Source organism: Candoia aspera, chromosome 4, assembly GCF_035149785.1.
Source record: "Candoia aspera isolate rCanAsp1 chromosome 4, rCanAsp1.hap2, whole genome shotgun sequence".
Classification (NCBI taxonomy): Eukaryota; Metazoa; Chordata; class Lepidosauria; order Squamata; family Boidae; genus Candoia; species Candoia aspera.
In genome coordinates, this window is record NC_086156.1 from 67,117,369 (window position 1) to 67,141,222 (window position 23,854).

At 37.4% G+C, this 23,854-nt stretch overlaps 1 protein-coding gene across 1 annotated transcript in view; it reads right to left on the reverse strand.

The window, feature by feature from the left end:
• Positions 1–23,854, reverse strand: part of EPHA5 (EPH receptor A5) — a 247,426-nt gene that overhangs the window by 96,128 nt on the left and 127,444 nt on the right. The window contains exons 3-4 of the mRNA XM_063300334.1: positions 16,310–16,465; positions 4,655–4,990 (exon numbers count right to left, since the gene is read on the reverse strand). Coding sequence (XP_063156404.1) covers positions 4,655–4,990; positions 16,310–16,465 — 492 coding nt within the window. The remainder of the gene's footprint in view (positions 1–4,654; positions 4,991–16,309; positions 16,466–23,854) is intronic.

Below are 23,854 nucleotides of genomic sequence, written 5' to 3' on the forward strand. Positions count from 1 at the left end.
TGAAATGTTGACAGTAGGTTACAGATACGGACCTATTCTGAAATGACATTTCTATAGCAATTTTTAATTTAAAATTACAATTGCAACAATCAGTAATATAAACTAAAAAAGGAAAAAGGAAAAAAAAGATACAGAAAAAAATAGAAATATAGGAAAGAAAAAATAAGAATATAGTAAAGAAAAAGAAATATATAAAGAAATGACTTTCCCCTTCATAACAAGTATAAACAATTTTAATAATTTACCACCTTCTCTTAAAATATAACAAATGATTTCTTCTTCCCATATCCCATCTCTTAGCTATAAATATATCCTTAAAGCCTCATCATTTCAGTCCTGATGTCAGCAAAAGTCCATTCAGGATTACCAGAGATAACAACATATATATATTTAACCTTGATCAAATAAACCAACTTTATATTCCTTCCTTTTACTGTTAACAGTCTTGAACTTGAGTCCCTTCAAATAATGTCCTAAACCTTGATTTCTTTTCATTTTTTCATTGTCCCTTCTCACAAAATTCTTCAAAGCTTTGGCAAGCCTCTTTTGTAAATCCAGCATAGGAAAAGTATCCAAGTCACTCTCTTGGTTTGTTATTTGTATATCCCTTTTAATTATTAAGACATCAGCTGGTTTCTTTTGTATGCCCAATATAGCATCTTCTCCCATATCTTTCTTGTAGCCTGTCATCTTTAAATCCACTTTCAGATCAGTCTCAGTCTTGTCCGGTAAAATGTGTTCCTCTTCCCCTTAATTTAAACATAGTCTATCTATAGAGATGGACACTCTTAAAATTAACTTCTGAGTCTATTGTTCACAAATACCCTTCAATATGTCCAATGTTAAAATATTTTGCTTCATTCTGTATTTGTAAGTCAAATTTAAGTGTTCTTCTCCTTTAATTGTAATCTTTAGTTCCTTCTGGTTCCTTCTAGTGTCCAACCTCAAAGTCCCATCCTATCATTTAAAAAAAACAAAACAAAAGTATTTTCCCATGGGAACGATTCTTGTAATTAATTCCAAAATCTTATTTCAAATCCATCTGGACCCTTAGTCCATTTGTAACTTTCCAAAATCCACCCTTCTGCTGTTTGTGTATGTATGTATGTCCTTAAATTTGTATTTAAAACTTCTTTTGCTAAGGATTGAAGGAAAATCACCCAATGTTTTCAGACTTCTCATCCAAAGGTTCCTAATAGCTGAAAACCAGTTAACAAGCAATTTCCAAAAGTGATTAGAAAAGAAAGTATGCAAACCCAGTGTCCTGTTACAGGTGCCGATCATGGTTTGAGCAAAAAGATGGCTATTCCCTCATCTCCCAGAGCTTTAAACCCACCGGAGACTGCTGTCTTGTGGTCTCCTCATGAGAAGCAAGTGTCCGGAGCACTTGTGGGTGGTCTTAAGTCCTCTCCTTGTCCAGAGAGGAACTACGAAGAGCCGGTCTTCTGCCAGGGTTGTTGGCTCCATCTTTAGTGGACCCATCTTCAATTTGGAATTTCTTCCCCAGAAGTGGGAAGATACGGACCTACTCTGAAATAAGGTTATAATACTAAGAATAATTCTTGATAAATTAGAAATAAGGAAGGACTGGTAAGCAGAGGAACAAATTTCAAGCCTCTCATGCCCCTTGAAACATGTTGTCTTTTCTCTCATTTATAGTGAAAATACTAGCAACAAATGGATATGCTGAATGCATTTTCTTCACATGTAAAATTTGTGGAATGAGAATTGTTGTGGGTGTTCTATAGAATCGCTAAAATAGGAAGCTTTGTGTGAACATACATTCTGATCTACCTATGATAATTTCCATATGATGGTCATGAACAAAAAAACTCTTATTGCCACAAGGAGCTACCAAAATACTTATGGAAATGAAAAAATGAACCATAAATACAAGGAATAACTTTGACTTATCAGTGGTTACAATTGTTTGAGATTTTGTTATTATCCAGCTGTTTTAATCCTGTATTTCAAAATTTCTATTGTTTTTATGACACAGCTTTCCAATTAAATTATTAACAGAAAGTGCCACTGAAATCAGTGAGACAATTAATCATGATGAGTAACTGAAGTCCCATTAATTGCAGTGGGACTTAGGAGAAATGCTACTCATGAGTTCCAGAAACAACTTGCTTAGAAAGGTAGCGTATAAATATATTAAAGGAATAGATTTAATATAATATAAATAAAGCACCATTTACAATCTGACACAAGTAATACATCATTTTATTTAAAGTTTTCAAAGCGTTCCTTATTTCAGAGAGCTTCAAGTGTAACAATATGATGCAGTCTTTTTTTTTTTTTAGTCTTAGTCCTTTGATGAAGAACAGAAGAAAAGCTGGACTTTTCCAGTGCCATAAAGAGGGGAAAATGTTTTTCCAGAAGGATAGCTTGAATTAGTCCTCCCAGATGATAGTGAATGTTATAAACAAAACAGGTTTGTTTATCGTTCAGCATTTTATAATAGGGACTTTCAGCATTTTATAATAGAGAACTCTGGTATCATATATTATTATATATAAAAGAGATAGATGCCCATGTAACATTGCTGCTCTGCAAGCTACTTTGGTTGATGGTGGGCTTCCAGGCACAATTCAAGCTGCTGGTTATCATTTTTAGTGCCCATTATCAGATAGGGCCTGGTTACTTAAAGGATCACCGACCTTCCATTTTTTCAGCCTGGCCAGTAAAGATCAGACAGAGTGGGTGTGCGCTAGGCCCCCTCAATTAAACAATGTCATTTACTGGGACCTAGGAAGTATGCCTTCTCTGACCTGGCACCTGCCCTCTGGTATAATATCTCTTCAGAGATTGTACGGCTCTCACCCTAACATTGTTCCAGAAGTCTTTGCAAACCTGGCTGTTCTCCCAGGCCTTGGGGCAAGGTACCTGCTAAGCTCTGGCTCCTAGCAAATTTATTTTATATTATTTTATTATTTTATTTTATTTTTTATTATTTCATTTCATTTTTAACCTATGACTGGGTCTATGACTTATTTTTGTTCTTGCTTTAGCCATACTTCCTTCCTTTCTGAAGAAAGTGGGCGAAAAACAAACTCATAGTATTATGGTATGAAGTTCTACAGAAAAGAGAAGGCAAGGCATTTGCCTAGGTTTGTTTTTACCACTATTCTGTTTCTTTATTGTGCTTAGTTTCAGCCACAGCTAAGCCTTGATAAAATGAAAGTCTGAGCAAGTTTAAAAGCAGTGGTGACAGTGGTAGTAGAAAACTAGACAGCCAACTGCACCCACCCACCCTTATTACCCATGACAACTTGAGTAAGAACTGATGGGGAAAAAAATCAAACGAAATAATTCACTATTTCTTGAATGGCCTGAAGATATCTTTTATGTTTCCCATGATTCTCATACCAAAGGGAATATTCTACACCTACCATGTAGTTTTATTGACCACTAAGACTGACCCATTTATTCAAAGAACATACTGGCAACAAAATAGAATGAAATTTAACTACAGATTTTTATGGCCTTTAATAAAAGATATTGATGATTATTTCCCAACTGCAGCTTCTGGGCACGACATATTGTTCAACTAAATACTCTTTCTTTGAAACTGATTCCTTCAAATGTGGTAAAACCAAGAAAAATAAATTCATGACTCTATCCTTTGAAAATGCTAAAGCTGCTGCTTAGTTGTCCAACTATAATTCTTCTCAAATGTCGTATTTTTATCCTTATCCTTGGCTATCAAGTTGATTTTTGTGTGAAATCTTCCTTTCATATTTTCATGTAAAGCGTGTACGATAACTGACAAAGTATGATAAAAAGCATGGATCCAGAGATGCCACTAGAGGTGCTGCTCTGCAAATATTGCATTGGAGTAACAAAAGACTTCACACAGCATGGGAAATTGGTCCAGAGGCTGGACTGAAGTAGCCTACTACTAGAGCTAATGGAAGACAGCAGACCTATCCTTGAGCAGGGCATTTCCTAGCCTTGGAGTAGCCAAGTGTGCATTTTAATAAGTCTGTGCAATCTCTTGCGCCATGTCCTGTGCAAACATCTGCTATTAGGGCTACTCTGCTGCGTTTCTGTTTTCTTTTCTCAAGTAAAGATCTTACGTTTGTCAGAACGTGTGCTTCCACCTATAGAACTACATTTTTGGAAACAATACATTTTTTGGAAAAGAGACCACAGTAAAAATCAAAAACCAGAATTTTAAGTTAGCCTGCTTTATGTTCTGACAGTATCTATGAGTGATGTTCTATACAAGATGTGCACTAAAACAACTAAATACATTTATTATTTTTTCCTTTTCAAACAGTGGTTGTAAACACATCAACTACTCTATTGATAGCTCTTGAAAAAATTGAATATATGTAGATTTCATCATTCTTTCCGTTAGCAAGTGATAATATTTGCCTGTTTTCCATTTTATGAGAATTTGATGGTGAAAATCTACTCTGTATACGTTGCTGCATGATTCGTTAACATAAGAAGAAACACTTTTGTTGTGTGGTTTAGTAATGCATGTTTTTTAACCCATGGGAAAGAAGAGAGGAAAAAAATGCTCTTTACTGGAAGGTGAATTGTTATTTCAAGCAGGTTTCTGCTATACAACTTCTAACCTGGCAAAGGATCACAGCCTATGCCCTCTTCAGAACCTAGTTATCCCACGTGAAATTGCACTTACCTGCCTGGTTTGTGGTTACATTGACTGAAACAAATTGACGTGCAGCTGGACTCTGGTCGGACACACCATTCACTGCCTCAATTTCAAAGGTATAGTTTGTATGAGCAAGCAGGTCTACCATCATCACAGAGGTGTTTCTCAGGTCGCTTTGTTGTGGAAGATACCTGACATGACTGCCACATGCCTCACAGAGCCCTGAGTGCGAGTTGCACTTCTTGCATGCAATATAATAAGACACATCTTTCCTTCCACCAGTATCAGCAGGAGGAATCCATTCCAGAAAGACACTAGTCTCGTTAACATTTGAGATGGCACTCCGAGGAGCAGAGGGGGGTCCTGGTATGTAAAGTGAGAAAAATATACAGTAAGAATCAAATTCAAATCCCAAGTTCCTATCTAATATTTCCAAAGATAAAAGAATTATTAACCGAATCCTCTATAACAATTGGAGCTATGAGCCTCCGCATCCAACACTCTCCCATCTCCACTTAGAGGTTAAGGCAGGACTTTCTGAGCAGGATAATGGGAAATCCAGTAGCCTGCCAACAGTCTAGCTATTGTTTTAGGACATGGCTAATCTACCAATATATTTCAAATTTACAAAGCAGGAAAATTCCTTAGCCATGAAAGCATAAATTCAAATAATAGTTCCCCAAAATTTGTCCTTTGTTTTCCTAAATATTTTCTTCCTTTGTTAAAGAGACTTGGTTTTCTACCTATTCTCAGTGTGTTATAATTATGTTACAAGTTTATTTGGGCTATGTTTCTGAACTTCCTTGTTGTGAGAATGTTGCAGTTAAGGCTGTTTTCTGTTAATCCTCTCCACAATCCACTGCAGCTTCTCTGGATGTTCATATATTTTGATCTACAAACACTCCATGAGAAGAATTCTCTCATGATCCGTTCATTTGGGATTGAACTGAAGCAGGGGAAGCCAGGGAGATGATTATATGAGGAAAGGTAGAGCATTCATACTGTGTTTTCAGCCACCTTATACCTCAAACGAGTGCCAGAATTCTGCACACCAGTGCCAAATACCCACCAAAGTTTCCTTCTTTGAAAGAACTGTATTAGTAATTTCTTTTCAGTCACAGGGTTTCTAGCATGCAATACTTCAGAAAGCAGTAAGAACAGTAAGTCTACTCAACAATTCCAGAGGAAGAATGTATTGTGTCAATAAGTCCTGTTTGAAATCAGTCTTCGTTTCTGAACAAGCAACCTGTCTGTGGAATACCTATGATCATGTCGTGGGCATCTTGCTGCCTCAGAGATGACTGCTATCCAATTTATATGAAGCGTTTACACAAAACACCCACAAAACAGTAGTGCACTGTAGGGGGAAACTGAAATGAATTAACTATGGGCCCAAATTTACCAATGAGCAATATAGCAAATTCATCTAGAAACAATTGGATGCCTGGAATTCTAAGCTGCAGCTAGTAACAAGGCACTAACAAGATAAGTGAAAATGTTAACTAGAGGAATGCAAGCTAGCCATCGCAGTTAACAAGAGGACTGTTAGCATTAAGCACTCAGATCCAAGTTTCCTTTGATAATAGTTATGTTAAAATAACTAGTTATAATTCTCAGATTTTTTTTAATTGAAGATTATTATGTAGGAGAAGTATGATTTCATTTATCCATCTCTCATTATGTATGTTAATATGTATAAGAATTAACCCAGTCAGGTTAATTTTATCAATCACATTGACTGCTATGACAAATTGCATCACTGTTAATTAACTGTAGCTTGATGTAACCATTCAAGTGAAAGAAATGATTTGCATAACTCTACAAAGAGGGCTTATAACCCCACCCTCTTTCAAGTCTTTACTTCCTGACCTCCAGTACTGAATCTGTCAATAAATCAATTTATTCTTCAATGTAGTGTGTCTTGGTCTCTGATTTTAAAGTCCTTTTAAGGGAAATGTTTCTACACAAAAAAAGGAAGCACTAATCTCCATTGGAACCAAGCTGAATCCTTCTATTATCTTCCCTTGGCTGAAAAAGGATCCAAGATGTTACCCTGAGGCTCAGAAAAACTCAGCACTGTTTCATATTTTCCGTAGGAACAAACTGACATCAGGTATACATTCAGCTGGGAACCACAACAAAAATAAGTTCCTGGAAAGTGTACTTGTATTCTTAATCACATATTTCTTATATTCCCACATAATATCAGAGGAGAGCTTTAAAGCACATTCATATTTCATATACTGTTATATAAAATATATGAGCATAGAAGGCAAAAACAAGCAAGCAGGCATGTCTATTGGGCAGAAATTATATAGGAAGATGCTAGAGGATGATCTCTTTAGGCACAATGGCAAACACATCATTTCATACTGTGCAGGAGAAGGCAATGGTGAACTACTTCTACATTTTACCAAAAGAACCACATGGACAGACAAAACAAAGTTATTGGCAATATAGTGCCAGATGATGTGCCCCTCAGTTTGGACAGCACTCAACATGCTACTGAAGAAGAGCTGAGGATCTTTCAGAGTACTTATGACATGGCTAGACTAAAGCCTTTGGGATGCCTAGTTGCTAATGTTGCCATGCCGAAAAGAAAATCCAAACTGCAAAAACAGAATTATAATGGGAACAAGGAGCTAAGAAGCATGAATGTGGGAAAGTTCAACACAGGGAAGGATGACACAAATGGACTATACTTTGACATCTTAGGCATCACTGAACTGAAATGGACTGGTGATAGATACTTGCAGTTAGAAGGTCATATTGTTTACTATACAGGACACAAAAAACAGAAGGAATGGTGTTGCTTTCATAATCAGGAAGGATATAGGAAGAACCGTACTTGGCTACATTACAATAAGTGACCAAATAATATATGTTAGACTCCATGGAGAACTCTTTGATATGATGATCATCCAAGTTTATGCCCCACTGATGCAAAAGAAGGATAAGCTGATGAGTTTTATGGTCAAGTTCAATTTGAACTTGACAGAACATGCAAGCAAGATGTGCTCCTTGCGACTGGAGACTGGAATGCCAAAGTTGAAATACTGAGGAGGAAAATGTAGTTGGACTGTATGGCCTTAGAAACTAAAATGAAACAGCAGCATATCAACTTCTCCAAATCCAATTATTTCTTCATTGATAACACAGTTTCCCAACAACTAAAACAATGCCTATATACATGATCATCGCCAGATGGAGTACACAGAAGTCAAATTGACTATATTATTGGTACATTGAACACCCACTGCCGGATTGCAACCCTTGCTTTTAGATGTAAATCACTCTGGATCCTAACTTTCCAGGAGGAGGGAAAAAATATCAAAAAGGATTGTAGCAGCCATAGAATTACTGGAAAAGTGAAGCTTGAGCTGAAAATAGAGCTGGCATAGACAGGCTCTAAAATCCAAAGGAGTCAATCCAGTTTCTGAACAAAAGGCTGCATTTTAACACAGTGGGGTACATGGAATAGTGCTGTTTAGAATCTGGACTGTATTGTGTCTAAGGACTTTAGGGGTTTAGATGGCATATATAACAATCCAAAGACATTCTACTTAAAACACTCTTATGGCAGCAGGTATATTCTTGCTTCTTCTGGTATGAAAGAAGCCGAGCATAGCCTTAGCACAATTATCTGGCCGTGGGTATTCAACATAGCTCTTTGGGCAGAGAAGGGTATATTAGCCCCCTGAAATTGGCAGTATATACATTGGAGGGCTCTCACACCAGCAAATTTACTCAACATCACCTGTCCATCAAACAGTAGAACTTTTTTTTTAGCCCATTTTAATGTCTTTCTCTCTGCAGTATTGGAGGAAAGATATAATAATGTCCCTTTCGCAGAATAAATTTGTCCCTGTGCCTTGGAGGAACCTGAAACCCTGGCCCATGTGTTTCTTCAGTGCCCTTTTTACAATAACTTACCTTCCATCTTCATATTTTTCCCGTTCAATAAAAACATTTTTTTTTTCCTGAGGACAATCTTATTTGTCCCTTGCTGTCAGACCAGAACTCCAAACTAGCAGGAGAGTCGCAAAATTTATTTCAGCTGCCACTGAATACTACTAGTACTCTCTTAATATTTTTTTTTTGATTTTAGTAAAGTATCATTTCATTATGTCCTTTTAAGTCTTTTTACTGTGTCTAGGTTTTATTTCTCCTGTTATATATCATTTGTCACTGACTGATGTACAATTTTATTTACATTCACATACATTTATATTCACATAAACTCACGTAAATACATATTCACTATTTCATAGACAGAACTTCAGTATTCTATGCTTAAAGTATTTTATTAATTAATTTGTTACTTTGTTTCTGTTACCTAGATTCTATTCTTGTATTCATTGTATTGTAGTAAATTGCTATGCATTGTTATTGTTACTTTAGAAATGTTTTAGATTTTAGATGTTTAATGTTTTTTTTTTCCTGGACATTATGTTTTTTCTTCCTATGCTATGGCTTCTTGTGCTCTATTCTTTTTTTTTTCTTTTAATAAGCTGACTGTTTAATTTGCTGGTCACTGACTGTAATAAAGTCTGTCTGTCTGTCTGTCTGTCTATCTATCTATCTATTATCTATCTATCTATCTATGCTACAAGGAGGTAGAAGAGTTAAGTTATAACAGCAAAATCATGGCTTGGAGCTGTCTGTGGAACAGACCATTAACTGCTCATGCAAAAGTTCCAAGTTAAGCTAAAGTGGAAAAAGAAACCCAACCAGTTTCCACAATATGATCTTGACCGTATAGCACCAGTTTCAAGAACAGTATCAGGAGTCACTTTGAGTCCCAAATTTCATTGAAAGGAAACCAAAGGAACTTCTCTGAAATCAAAGAAGATGAAGAGGATAAGTGTGAAAAGAGACTGCCAAAGACCAAGAAACAAAAGAAAGCAAACTGGATGTCAAAACAAATGGTGGAAACTACCAAGAAGTGAAAAGAAGCCAAATCAAGAAAGACAAAGATCTCAGGAAGGAACTTCACCAAGAATTTCAGGGAACTGTTGGAAGAGACAAGGAGCTGTATTACAACAATGTTAGTAAAGATGTTGAAGATGGAATCAGACAGGGAAAAACAAGAAAAGTCTTCCAAAACATCTTCAAACTCAGAAGGAGGTTTCAACCTCAAATTAGTATGCTAAAGTCACGGATTCCAAAAAGATTAAACAAAGAAAGAAAGAAAGAATATGCTGAAATTCTGTATAGCAGAGCTGTCAATGGCCAAGACACCTTAAAAGATATTACTTACAAGAACCTCTAGTATTAAAAGATGAAGTTAGACCAGCACTCTGGTCATTACCAAGTCAGAAAGCTACAGGAATTAATGTAATATCTATAGAAATATGGCAAACAACAGAAGAATATATAATGGCTCTAACCAAACTATGCCAGCAAATCTGGAGAATAACACAGTTACCAACTTCAACTGAAAGGTCTATATACCAATACCAAAGAAAGGAGACTTATCAGAGGAGCAAGGTAGATATATTCAATTACAGCAGAAATGGGTACTACTGGAAGATCTGAAGGACACATTTGGGACAGATAATCCTCGGGGAAAATCTATCTATATGGTCACTAAAAGTTGACACCACCTTGGCTGAATTACGTGTATCTGTGGTGGGACTGCATACAGTACATGTGTATTATACGGAGACCAAACTTTCTCCTTTCATCATTGTAACAGAAGAACTTCCCAAATGACCACTGAATTGAATATTGTTCTCTGATTTACTGAGAAGGAAATGTGTGGGCCAATATGTTGTTCCATATTTTGCAAATATACACTTTGCCTTCTCTCATGAAATTAAAATCCTGGATTATTTATTGATTGATTGATTGATTGATTGATTGATTTGATAAATGTATAGGCAGCCCATCTCATATACATGACTCTGGGTGGCTAACAATTAAAACAGAGTAGAAAACAAAACAAAACAAAACAAAAAACAACCAGAATGAAAAACAACATAAAAATAGCAGCCAAACTCATAAACACTTAAACTAACTATGAAATGGGCTCCCTTGCGCTATCAGGGCCACAGGCTTGATGGCAAAGCCAGATTTTTAGTGCCTTGTGAAAAGTCTTTCCTCCTGGGTCCCGCTAGATGGTACTCCCTCACAGATGGGACCCAGAGCATGCCTCTCCTGCCAGATCTAACAGGACGGGTAGGCATCACCGGGGAGAGATGGTCCCATAAGTAACCCAGCCCCAAGCCATTAAGGGCTTTAAAGGTAACCACCAGCACCTTGAATTGCACCTGGAAGCATACTTGGAGCCAATGCAGCTTGTGGACCAGAGGTGTCAAATATGCCAAATGACTGCACCTGTAACTGCCCATGCTGCTGCATTCTGAAGCTTCCAAATACTCTTCAAGGGCAGCCCCATGTAGAGTACATTGCAGTAATCCATTTGGGAGGTGATTAGGGAAAGTTCTGTAACTGGTTCCTAGAATAGGATGGTAGCTGAGATATAGGAGGAGATGGGTGGTGACAAATTTGATTGATAGATAGATAGATAGATAAGATAGGCTTTTCCTCAGTTTAGGAAAAACATTATTTCCACAAATTTTGAAATTGAAATTTTTCCTATTTCAATTTGAAATTTTTCCTATTTCAATCTTATCAGCACACCATTCACCAGCTTAGATTTCCAAACGATGCCCTTGGCACACTTTGAAAGCAGTACTGGACAGATTACCATATTTACCTTTGCAGACAGGAACAACAGAGGTCATTAAACATTATGCCCTACACTGCCCCTTTAATAACACAACTAGGAGAAAAATACTTCATTTTTTACCATTTCATGGGCTCACTATTGTATTTTTTTTTTCCTGCTGATGGATGTGTTCCCTTATATTAGTTGTTAAGCAGCCATTTTTTATTTTGCTGATTTTTAAATTAAGAAATATGTGCCTGTCAGTTTTAGGATTAGCTCTAAATAGTGACACTAGCATTGTAACTTTGAACACACATTTAATATTGCCATATTTTTATTTACATTTAATCAATCTGGTGTTTTGCTGCATTATTTTGTGGTTACAATAATAAACTGTACAGCTGCTAATGAGGTACGTGCGTTTAAGGAAAATAAGAGCTCGTAGGCTTAGAGCTAACTTCTGACCACAGAAAGCATCAAGATTTTTCACTGCATATTAAATTAATAGTGACCAAAAGATCTGCATGACATTGTTTTACTAGCTGTAGACCTGTATTCATTTTCTGTACTGTTACTTAATTAGCAGTTGTGTGAGAACTACTGTTTTGGGAGAAGAGCTGGTGTAGAACCTCCAGTTCAGATCAGGGACAGCAGAGAGGCTTTCAATCCTCCCACTGCTCTTTCCTCTAATACCCCCTCCCCCACATACACATAGTGGTCCCAATTGTGTGATGTAAGTTTCATTAACTATATTTTCATATTACTGACAGTTCAACTTTACTTGGAAAACAGATAAAGTAATGGGAACAGTTTCCAGTGAATGGTGAACCAACTCACCCACATCTATTCTACTAGGTAAAAGTATATTACATAGCCAGTTACCCTGTTGATTTCTTGCATTTCACACAGTGCAGTTGACTGAGAGTAGTTTATGGATACATGAAACGTATTATTTGGTTCAATGAATAATCACATTATAGATTCCCATGATACAGAATATTGCTACAGTCACTAGTTTAGACAGTTTTTTAAAAGCAGTAGCCAAATTAGTGAAAAATAGGATTAGAGTAGATGTTAGCTGAACTGGAACTTTATGCATCAAGACAAGAAATCTCTAAATATCATGCGGTGGTAAATGGAGGATCAGCAAAAATGGCTATTACCTTTATCCTACATGTAAACTTCCAAAGGCATTGACTGGCTGATTCTGTTGAAAACATTGTACTAGATTCAAATGAGTTGAAGGAAATCCAAATGTTCTACTCAGTGAATGTACAGGAACAGTATCAAACCAGTTTTGAATGAGATCACTCAGAACATTAACTATAGTTTCTGAAATTATTCCCCCCATTTGACATATTTATACTACCTGCCTTCCCAGATCCCTTTACAAGTATCACTGCTGATTTCAGTTCTCAGTATTCAAGCCTCCCTCCTGCATCTGCTAGATTTCATGCCATTATCCACCCTACAGCCTATATATAGTAGGTAAAGGTGAAGTTTCCTTCCAGTTGAAGATGACTCCCAGTGGACATATCCATATTGTTTTCTTAGAAACAATACAAGAACGGTTTTCCAATTGATAATGTAGTGTACAACTGTGGGGTTTTCTGGTGACCTCTCACCCAAGTACTAATGAGGTCAGACTCTGCTTAACTTTAAGACTTGACTTAACTTCAGGATCAGCCCAGTAGGCTTCTGAACTGTTATCAGTAACTTTCTCACAATCTTTTTTCTTGGCTGTCTATAAACACAAATCCTAATTTTGTATCCCATTCTTACATTCTCCTGCATCTAGGTTTGTTAACATAATGGTTAATTGGGCACTGGCTAATGGTGAATCATGCACACTGGCCCGATAAACACATCTATTTCTTCACCCAGAAGATGACCCCATATTAATGGAGAGTAGTTAGATATTGTGGCACAGATATTATAAGGCAGTCACCATCAAAAAGATGTATTCTGGATGTTCCGAAAAACGCTAACCACTTTTCAGCCTTTTGGCTTAGATCAAGTGTAGTAACGCTGGGGGCTGCAGTTCCAAGATACATGGAAAAGAGAGGACAAGAGAACACAGTGAAGCCCCAGGATTTTGGTTTTGACAGGCCAGAACACAACAACGGACAACAGTTGTGCTTATATAATGGGGGTGGGAGGCAAAAGGGAGTCTCTTAATGCCATGGTGGGGAACCTGAAGCTCATAGGATGCATGCAGTTATTCACCCTTTTTGCAGAGACCTAAGAAATCATGCTGCTGACTTTCAGCAGCAAACTGCTGTGAAAGGGAATGGTTTTCCAACCATTTTTGCTTTCGTAATGCCACTGCCTAAACTGCTGTAGCCCTTCACTATATTGCTCTAAGATAATGAAAATTTGTCTGCCCCTGCCTTAATAAACATAGGGTAAAAAGTACAGGAGACTTGTCAGGGAGAAAAGAAAAAAAAAGTCAACCAATTTGACCAATCCTAGGGGCACAAATGATCCACTTTCCATTCCATGCATTGGGCAATAGTTTCACAGTCTACTGTACTAAGAATGGGAAACTGCTACAAGAACAAACAAGAATTTCACAAAATTCTTGTTTGTAAATCAGTACAATATTCAAGGAATAATGAAGATTATACTCTAGAGGTTAGATTAAACTGTTTTCCACATTTTGTTTTAATTTGCATGGCCACCAAAACCAGTCTTTGGATTGAAGAAATATTACTTTCATTTCATTCAAGTTCTCCTTAATGCTATCTTTTTCCTTCACATTCTTGACTTTTTATTTAAACCAACAGTCTTTTTCACCTGATAATTGTTGTTCATTATATCCAAAACATCCATAAACAGGAATCACACAGGTTATCACAGTCAATTAAATTAAATGACAATGTGGGCAAATGAGACTGAGGAAATTATCTCAAGCAGCTGCCAAGAAGCATATGAATCTTCAGCGAGGTTTCTGACTTGTTTTGGTAATTTGTTCAGCTGCACCGAGTATCATAATTTTAACATGAATATAAACATTAGAGAATATTCACATTCATCTTATTCCATATACTCTCACAAAGTATATTACAAGCTAATAAAGATTCCTAATAAATATAGCTACTGATCTGTGACCTTCCTTTTCTGAATATATACCTACCAGTGCCAAGTATTAGATCCTTCTGTCATCGTTTCCACAATGTAACACCTTTTCTAATTAAATACAACTTTGTCTTTCTAACCTTTATACATATGTACATTTGTACCCTGCCTTTCTGTTTCTTTAAACGTTCAGAATGGCTTATAATTTAAAAACTACAAAATATAAAACTTATATTAAGATGGGTACCTGACTCTTTCAGCTTAAAAATGTACTTTAGATAGAATCTAGTCTCCCCTGAACTTTTCCCCATGATTGCCCAACTGATAACAATTATTTCATTTAAGTTTGGTAACAAACAACTACATATAAATAGTAAATATTCATTCAAACTTGCAGAAACATGTAGAGGTTTTGTTTGCTTCTGTTCACTTAGGGATTCATTGAAGCTTACAATATGAGCAGAGTTACCTATATTTTGCATGCAGTTGTACTTATTACTATTGGTTTGCTTCCTGGATACTCAGTTTATACATTTCTTCTTATGGGAGATGACCTAGAAATTCCCATCAGGAAAAGAGCATGAAATAATGGATGCCTTCCCATATACATTTAAGGCAAATTTTTCAATCATGATTTATTAGATACGCTATAATGGCGTGATTTGTATATCACACTAAGCCCAAAAGAAAAAACTCATAATACAGCTTAGTGTTACAAAAGTTATTTTTCCATGTCTATCCACTTGTATGCCTATCCACTTGTAAAACTGAACTGTTCAGAGCCAATGAACAATTTCTACAGAGTCATTACATAGACAACAGAAAATAGCACAACAAAGAGGTGTACTTGTCTGAGGTTCAAAGCACTTTCTGAATCATTTTCAAAGCATGTACAGCCCTGTGAAGTACAAGATCAGCATATGAAAATACATTAAGCAACAAGAGAATAAAACGGCCACTGCAGTCTCCCTCTGTAGAGGCCTGAAGAGTGAGGTTTAGGTGGTGAAAGTCTACTATTTCAAAAGAAGACTGAATTGGGAGTAGATGGGGATATAAATATAATGTCCCACATTTTTCTTTCAGAAGGAATAAAATAACCTATTGAACTTTTTTAAAAAACTATATTTTCTTCTTCCTAGTGTTTTCCTGCAGGTGCAGATTCCACTTTTTGGATCAACCAAATGTTGATCTGTTGGTTGCGACAGGAGTTGACCAACTGGCTTACTGCCCAAGCCTGATGTTGTAGGCTGAGAGAACGTGACTGGCCCAAAGTCACCCAGCCGGCTTTCATGCCTAAGGCAGGACTAGAACTCACAGTCTCCTGGATTCTAGCCTGGAGCTTTAACCGCTAGACCAAACCGGTTCTAAAACCTATTTCTTAGGACCAAAATCAATACAATAATGGGAGTCATATTTGTTATTTATGTGTCCCTCATTCATATATAAAAGCGGATGAGGAACAAAATTTTAAAAGGTAAAATAAAGATTTAAGTTGAACTTGATTCCTGGTGAGTACATGAACACATCCATGTAGTTTTCTTGGCAACAATGCAAAAGCTCTTTGCCACTGACACCTTGAAGACACCCTGGATGTTCCTGGTGATCTCTCATTCAAATACTAACAAGGTCCAATCCTGCCTAACTTTCTTGAGATCATCCAAGCTCAGCTTGCTGTTGCCACCTGCTTTGGCCATCTAATTTTACCATGAACTATTTTGAAAAGCTCCAGGAAATTGATTGTGCCTCTACTAACCCTGCCTTTTCATTTATTTTTCATTGGTCTTTGTACAAAATTTTAGTTCAAAATCTGATCTCTTAAGGAAGAGGGATTTGGGCAGGAAAAGGTTTCCACTTGGTAAACCAAGAATCACTTCCAGTTAAATGGTTCAAGAACCATTCTATAACTCTGTATATTAAAAGCAATTACTCACTTGTACAAGCCATGGTGGGTGGATCAGACTCCTTTCGGAAATAGTTCTCTTCACAAACACAGGATGTTGATGCTTCTTCACTTGTGTAACTGTGTGGGGGGCATTTTGTGCACCCTTGACTTTGGGATGAATCTTTAAAGAATCCCAACTGGCATGCTGCAAGAGAAGAGCCAACACTTAAGAGGTATTGCCTTCTTGAGAACACTAGTACATGTTTCTATAATTAAATCCTCAGAAACAAGCTCTGGTTGGAGAGAAAAAGGTACATGGAAATACTTTAGTCTGGTGAGCAGTGCGAATGGGTTTCCTATCTACTTTGACAGATTAATTCTTTGCCATTGCCAACTATGAAAAGGTGGACTGAATTATAGTTAAAACATGCAACTATGTGGAATTGTTTTGTCACACCTATAAAGCAGCACCCAAGTTACTCAGGATGCTTTCTGATGGTGCCCAATGACCTTCAAATGAAAAAATATATATAATAGTTTGCATTCTTGACATATTGCAAGATTTGGGTAATTTTTATTTTTGTATTTCATTTTCTTATTTCTTTTTGGGGGGTGCCCAATACATTGTGTGAAATCACACACAAACCCTCCTCCTCCCCATCTCCAGTTGAAAGCACTGGACTTTCTTTTAGAGTAGTACCCCTTTTAAATTCTGCCTAGTTTCTATTAAAAAATGAGGCTACAGAACGTACCAGCAAAAATGCTGGGAAAAAGTCAACTCAGGAGTCTGACATTGCCTATCCCAATGAAATCTTTATTCAGCAGGGAGCATGTCCTGTGTAAGCCAGATTTTGAAAATAAACTACTTATATACACTCTGGTTTTTCTTCTGACCAAGAAGCCACAGACCTCACCGGAATTGCCTCAGCTCCACCTCTGTAAAATGATGTTTGCCTTCCCAGCAGTCCATCCAGCTGGTTTCCTCGAATATCACTGGATGATGTGATAAATCTGAAGACCCAGCTTTTCTTTCATCCTTAGCGTGGTTTGAAATTCTGTTTCTCCCAGAAACATGAGAGCTCAGTGCCACAGAATTAAACAACCACACAGCTGCCTCATTGATAGTGATATGAAGTCTGAAGGGTATTCATGCTCACCGGGGTATTACCACACTTATTTCTTCCAAAGTTTGTGTAATTGTGTTAACCATTCTCTACTCAGTACATCCTTAAACATACTACTAATTAACAGATTCTGACATATATCCAACAATCTCCAATTCTTTCCCCAACTGGCCCCCAGTCTCCAAGGCAGTGGTAATCAACCATCTTAAAAGTGGCAGAGTTCCTAGTGGAGACATGGTCCTCCAAGAAATGCTCAAACAAATCCTGATTGGTGGGCTACTATTGCAGCCCCCTTATTCACTAACATTAGCAGATCCCCAAGGAATGGACCAATTTCTATTATAATACCAATATTCAAAAAAGGTGATAAGACCGATCCAGCTAACAACCACTCTATCAACTTATATGTATAATTAGCAATTATATGCTAAACATCTTTTTATAAGCTCACTAGAAAGACTTTTAGCAATAGAGTAAGGTGGTTTTAGCTGAGGTTTTTCTATTAGTAATCAATGTATCACTCTGCACCACCTCTCAGTGAAGTATACTAACCCTCCTGGAAATGCTTTCTATGCTGCTTTCATAGACTTGAAAGTGGCATTTAATTCAATCCCTCATAAGAGGTTGTGGCAAAAACTAGCAGCTTCCTCCATCAATCACCAGCTCCTGCAACTAATTACATGAAAGGACTACAATGCAGGTCCAATGCTCAGATAGTGGAGAACTGACTGACCCTATTCCAACTTCTAAGGGAATTAAACAGGGATGTATACTGGGCCCTCTATTATTCAATTTTTATATCAATGATATTGTTCAGGCCCTTACCAAAACCGAATTTCATCCCCCTTCTTTGGCTAGTAAACCAATCTCCATTCTGCTATATGCTGATGATAATGTAATTTTGCCTGATTTCGAGTAGGGCTGCAACCCAGCCTTCATGCATTAGCATCCCACTGCCAATCTGAAATGCTAGAAATCAATGTAAAAACCATGGTGGTTGTATTCACCAAGCAGCGCACTAACCACCCCATATTTAGAAGATCTGTAGCTACCAAATTGAGCAGGTCAAGGCTTTCAAATATCTTGGCATATATTTCTAGTCATTTTCTTCTTGGAAGCTTCACTCTTCAAACCTTTCATTGCAAGCCCAAGCAGCCTCTAATGCAATAATTAGATATTCAACCCATAAGTAATGATCATATGCCTGCAGCAGTTAAACTTTTAAAGCCAAAATGCTAAATGTTCTGTATGGCATGCAATGTTGCACTTACAAGGACATGTGTGTCTCAGAAGTTGTACAATCAGAATGTCTGAGATCCTTACTCTGACTTCCCTGTTCTGTTGCTATGTGCTTCTCTAGGCCAACTGCAGTAGTTCTGACAACAGATACCAGTCTTCTTGGAAGAAACAAATAATGGATGGTCTGGCTCATTGTGGGCTCACTTCCCAGTCTGTATCCTTGCTAGGCTTGGATGAAGGCTGGAGAGAACCTCCAGCAGAAAATTTCAGATCTCGATTTACAAAGAGATAGAACTAGCATTCCTCATTTCTGCTACAATTAGCTCACACACTTCCCTTTTACAATTCCCCAATATTTGTATTACTTATTAATTTCATCTCACAGAAGGACTTTCACACTGGCAAATCTAGATGGTTTCCCCTCAATGGAACTGTTGCGTAGATACAATGGTATTCCTAACCAAGAGTGTTGTGCATTTAATCAGACTTGCAATTGAGGCGGTAATGCATGTACTTCTGAAAAGTTACATCTACTACTTTTGGAGAGCAGAGTTAATCTCCTCTCTAATTACAAACTATGCTTGGTCTATCACCATATATTTTAACAAACTAAAAAAACATACTCACAAAGGTTACTGATTTTACCTTACAGTTTTATCAGTGTTATGACTAAGACACCTCTCTACTGTTCATTGAAATGGCCCCTTTTCCAGTCTTCCAACAGGTGCAGTATCTTTAACTATCATGTTAATTTTAATAAGATGACTCCTTAAAACACCCACACCTTTTCTTCAAGGCTGTCACAGAAGTATGAACCCCCCTGCTTTAATGAACAAATGAGTGGCCCTGTGCTTGTGCTCATGCAAATGTGAAGTACTTTTTCCAAATTATTTTTTAAGCATGCACATTCCTAACTTCCAAAAGTGTAAGGAATTATTTAAAAGATTCTTCTGCCTTACTATTTGTTTTCTTGTCCCCTAGAGGATCTGCAAACACTTTTGAGTGATCTCATATCTGAATGATTCTTTAAAGTATTATCCAAGCCAGATATGTCCCATTGTCTTCACAATTTAGTATCTCTGCAGCCAGGCTCTTTGGCTATGTCTTGAGGCCACCAGGATGCATAGAGAATGATCAGAGTGACATACAACAAGCAGCTAAAGCAAAAAAGGGGAGGATGCATACTAAAATGGAATTCAACCCACTCCCACTTGCCACTTGAATTGAGCAAATATAATGTGTCCTAGCAAACATGGCTTAATTTGGGTTAATTTATTTTCTATTCTGCCTTTATTATTTTTACAAATAACTCAAGGTGGTAAACATACCTAATACTCCTTCCTCCTCCTATTTTCCCCACAACAACAACCCTGTGAGGTGAGTTGGGCTGAGAGAGAGAGACTGGCCCAAGGTCACCCAGCCGGCTTTCATGCCTAAGGCAGGACTGGAACTCTCAGTCTCCTGGATTCTAGCCCATTGCCTTAACCACTAGCACAAGTATATTGGGTGACATACGGTTATACATTGCTATAGGTCCTCTAAAAACAGCAGCAGTGCACATTAAAAATACCACCACCAACAAAATCAGTAAATTTTAAGAAGGAGAGAGGAGAAGAGGGAGAGAGAAATTATCCTTGTAGTAACTGGTTTGAACACTGATACTTTCTGAGACCCAAATCTTAACAGTGAATATAAATCACAAGTATGTGCAGCCTGAGAGTGCATTCAGAATTGAATTTCTTCTCCTGGACTGTTCATAAATTACTCAAATGCAAGTCTCAAGCTTTATGGTTCTTGGCATGAAATGCAGGGTTTTTATTTACTCCAAGGCCATCTCTAAACATTGACCTATCTAGGGAGCTGTTTTATGTTACATTTCAATATCTATAGAACTTGGGATGGGAGATGGCAGGCAGGAGGGTCCCTATTATTTCTTTGTATATCAAAGCTATAACTAAATCCACTTATACACAGAATGAAAGCAATGACACAAACTCACATTATGAGGACAGCTTCTGTCTACAAAGTGCAGGATCTAATTAGCCTTCAAAGAGGTCTTGAATTCATCAAGTTAAAATAGACAAAAATCATTATGCCACAAAATATCTGATATGGTTCTATTCTGTGCAAACTAGCAATGCAAGATTTCTTTGACAAATTCTGATAAAAAGGAGTGCAATTTGTTGATGACACTGACAGCGTGATATGCACGATGCCTAATTAGCTTCCAAGAGGAACAAAAATAAAAATTAACCTTTAAACATTTCAAAGTCTGAAAATAGATAAATTAAAATGCATTGCAACAACTGATACAGAGCTAGAAATGTAAGTGGGAGACATTTTTCCCCTTCTCTATGTCAGTTTTCAGAGTACAGGGAAAACTGTCCATGCTTTCTAATCCACAGAGGAATCTACTACGCAGGCTGGGTTTTCCTAGATTCTGGGCATGCCACCCAATGCCCATTTGCATTGTTAGCTGGCCCAGATTTCTAGTAAAAGATGAAGATGGCCACAAGTTGATTGCCAACTGTCATGTTTATATGGATATAACCATGGAGCTTTCATGACAACAGTATGGACATGTTTGTCACTGTCTTCTTTTGGTATGTTTTTTTCCTCTGTCTAATCTACTACAGTTTTGGCATTCCCTAATGGTTCCTCATCTTTTACCAGGCCCAATCCTGCTTAGCTTCCAAGCCTAGCTGCTGTAGATCCAGCAATAAAGAAAAACATAGATATGGTTTATTCATATTTTTCTTGCTTCTGGCCAGTGAGGAAAGACAGAACTTTGATTAGCATGTAATAGAAACAGGTGAAATATAGATTGAGAGGGAATGTATGTCAGTAGAGCGTTCCCTGATACTAATTCCATGACACTGGGCCAACAGCAGTTTCTAACTGCTACAGCTCAAAACACTCCCACACGGTAGTTGCAAATGAAGCATTAATTTTTTGTGTACTTACCACAAAAGAGGAGATGGAAAGGTAGCCCTATAAATACAGTACATCTGAGAGAAAACAGCTCCAGCCTAATCACCAAGGCCTTGTGGAAGCTCCATCTGCCATGGTTCCACAGTGCCTTTGGACCACATCTGAGAATGGTTAACAGCTGACATATGAAGTCAACACACAACAGAAAAATGGGGAAGAAGGAAGAAAACACAGAACATGAGGGCAACAACCTAAGGAGGCCACAAGTAGAGTGAAAATCTCCTTTTGATGTGCCACCCGTTTTTGTGACAGTGGCTTTGCCAATTCTCCTGGAGTGCACAACACCCTGACAAAAAATGTAGAAGGGACTGAACAAGAGGAACAGAGAGCTCTGCTCCAGGAGGCAGTGAAGGAAGAGCACTGACAAAGACCACCCAGAAAGCCCCCTGGGGAAGCATCCTTCAGAAATAGGCAACACAATTGGACCAGCCCAGAATCCACAGCAGGTCTAAATTTAATGGGAGAAGGGTGTTAGGCCTATAATTGAAGACAAAATGGGAAAGCTACATGATGTGGATGAAGGAGGCTCTGGGTAGGGGAAGATAAGAGTCACCTGCCCCTCCAGTTTCCCTCCACTTTCCAAATTCTGTCTTGGGAGAAGAAGAGAATGTGGTAAAAGTGAAAGGAACTACACCTGAAGCGAACCTCCAGGGAAAATAGTCCCTCAGATGTCTGAGGATGTGACTGAAGAAGGGAGAGAAGAACCACTCACAAATGCACAAGATTCCACACGATTACATTTTGGAGAAACCTGGTATAAGGGGTGTGTGGGGCGGGAGAAGGACAGACACTCTCAGGCTTTCCAGATTCCATTACTGTAGCCTATGTTAATAAAGCAGAGTTCCAGTATTTCTTGTGGTGTTTCCTGACCTGGCTTACCTTAGACGGCTAAGAGATACTAGCAATGTTTGGAGGTACATGTACATGGGAACAGTTTTTCTCATCTAAGAAAACTGACTTCTACATTGAGATCAAGGGTGACTGATGAATATTTGCAAACAACATCAAAGTTGGCTTCTTCTCAGGATATATAAACTGGCATTCTGGTTAATAAACAATGCTGCCAGATAAGTGACCAAAGTGAAATGGCAAAAAATAGCTCAGTTTCTCAGTATTTTTAAATTAATAAATATATTTTTAATAGTATGCTATAACTATCTTCATTTTTTTTTCCATTTTTTTATTCACTAGATACAAACATGTATCAATATATGAAAAGGCTTCAGGGGTGCAGCCTCAGTTTTCATACAGCTCTTCTAACAATCTGAGTTTCAGGCCTCTGCTTTGCTATTTATTACTTCTTAGTAAACATAGTAAAACACCACGTATCCAAAGTATGACACCATGACTCATTTTTAATAGCAATTCTTAGGTAAGAAAAAAAAAGGGGAGATATGTAAAAAAAAAAAAGCAGCCATCTTTCCTAATTTAGACACAGAAAATTAAAGGTTTCAAGACACCTACTCTGTTTGTTCATGGTATCAAAATTATCTCCTTATTTGATTAACACACAAGGCGAGAAAAATAATTCCTAAAATAAAGTAATTGCTAAAACAGTATCTTTGACATAATCAACCAGTACTCCAAAAAACAAATTGCTAAGCATGTATTTTTGGAATGCTGTGTTTTTGGCAAAAAACAAGATTTAATAAAGATTTTTTATTATCCTAAGATTTAATAAAGGCAAGCCTGTCTTCTTTCCCTTTGTATGGCCTTGTAACCACCTTTGCCACTTGCTGTATTCATCAAAATCAGCTCCTTCTGCTTACTGCTGAACTTGTGGACACACTAGGACCGAGAGTGAGCATTGCAAGACAGAAGGCTCCAACTCTACTGTTTTGAATTTTTTTAAAGAAGAACTAATTGTAGGAATGGGATAAAATGGCATTCAATATCTTTGAAGATACCTTTGATAGTTTTCAGGATGGGATGGGATAGGAAGGGAAGGGAAGGGAAGATGAATGGGTATTTCTGTGTCCTGCAATGATAGAAGATGGCCGATGGTAAGCAAAGACCGGGAAGTGTACATTTTGTATTGCAGAGGAGAGGGAGGAAAGCTACCAAAGCTATAGCGTATTAGTGGTCATACCCAACATATTTTTATCATGTTCTTGAGCTGCAAGGCTATTCTAAACACAGAGTTATTCCATAGGCTATTTATTTCTCTCTGGGAAATAACCTCAAGAGTATTTTTTAAAAATGAGAATTACACAAACATGGAAAAGAAAAAGGCACTTTAT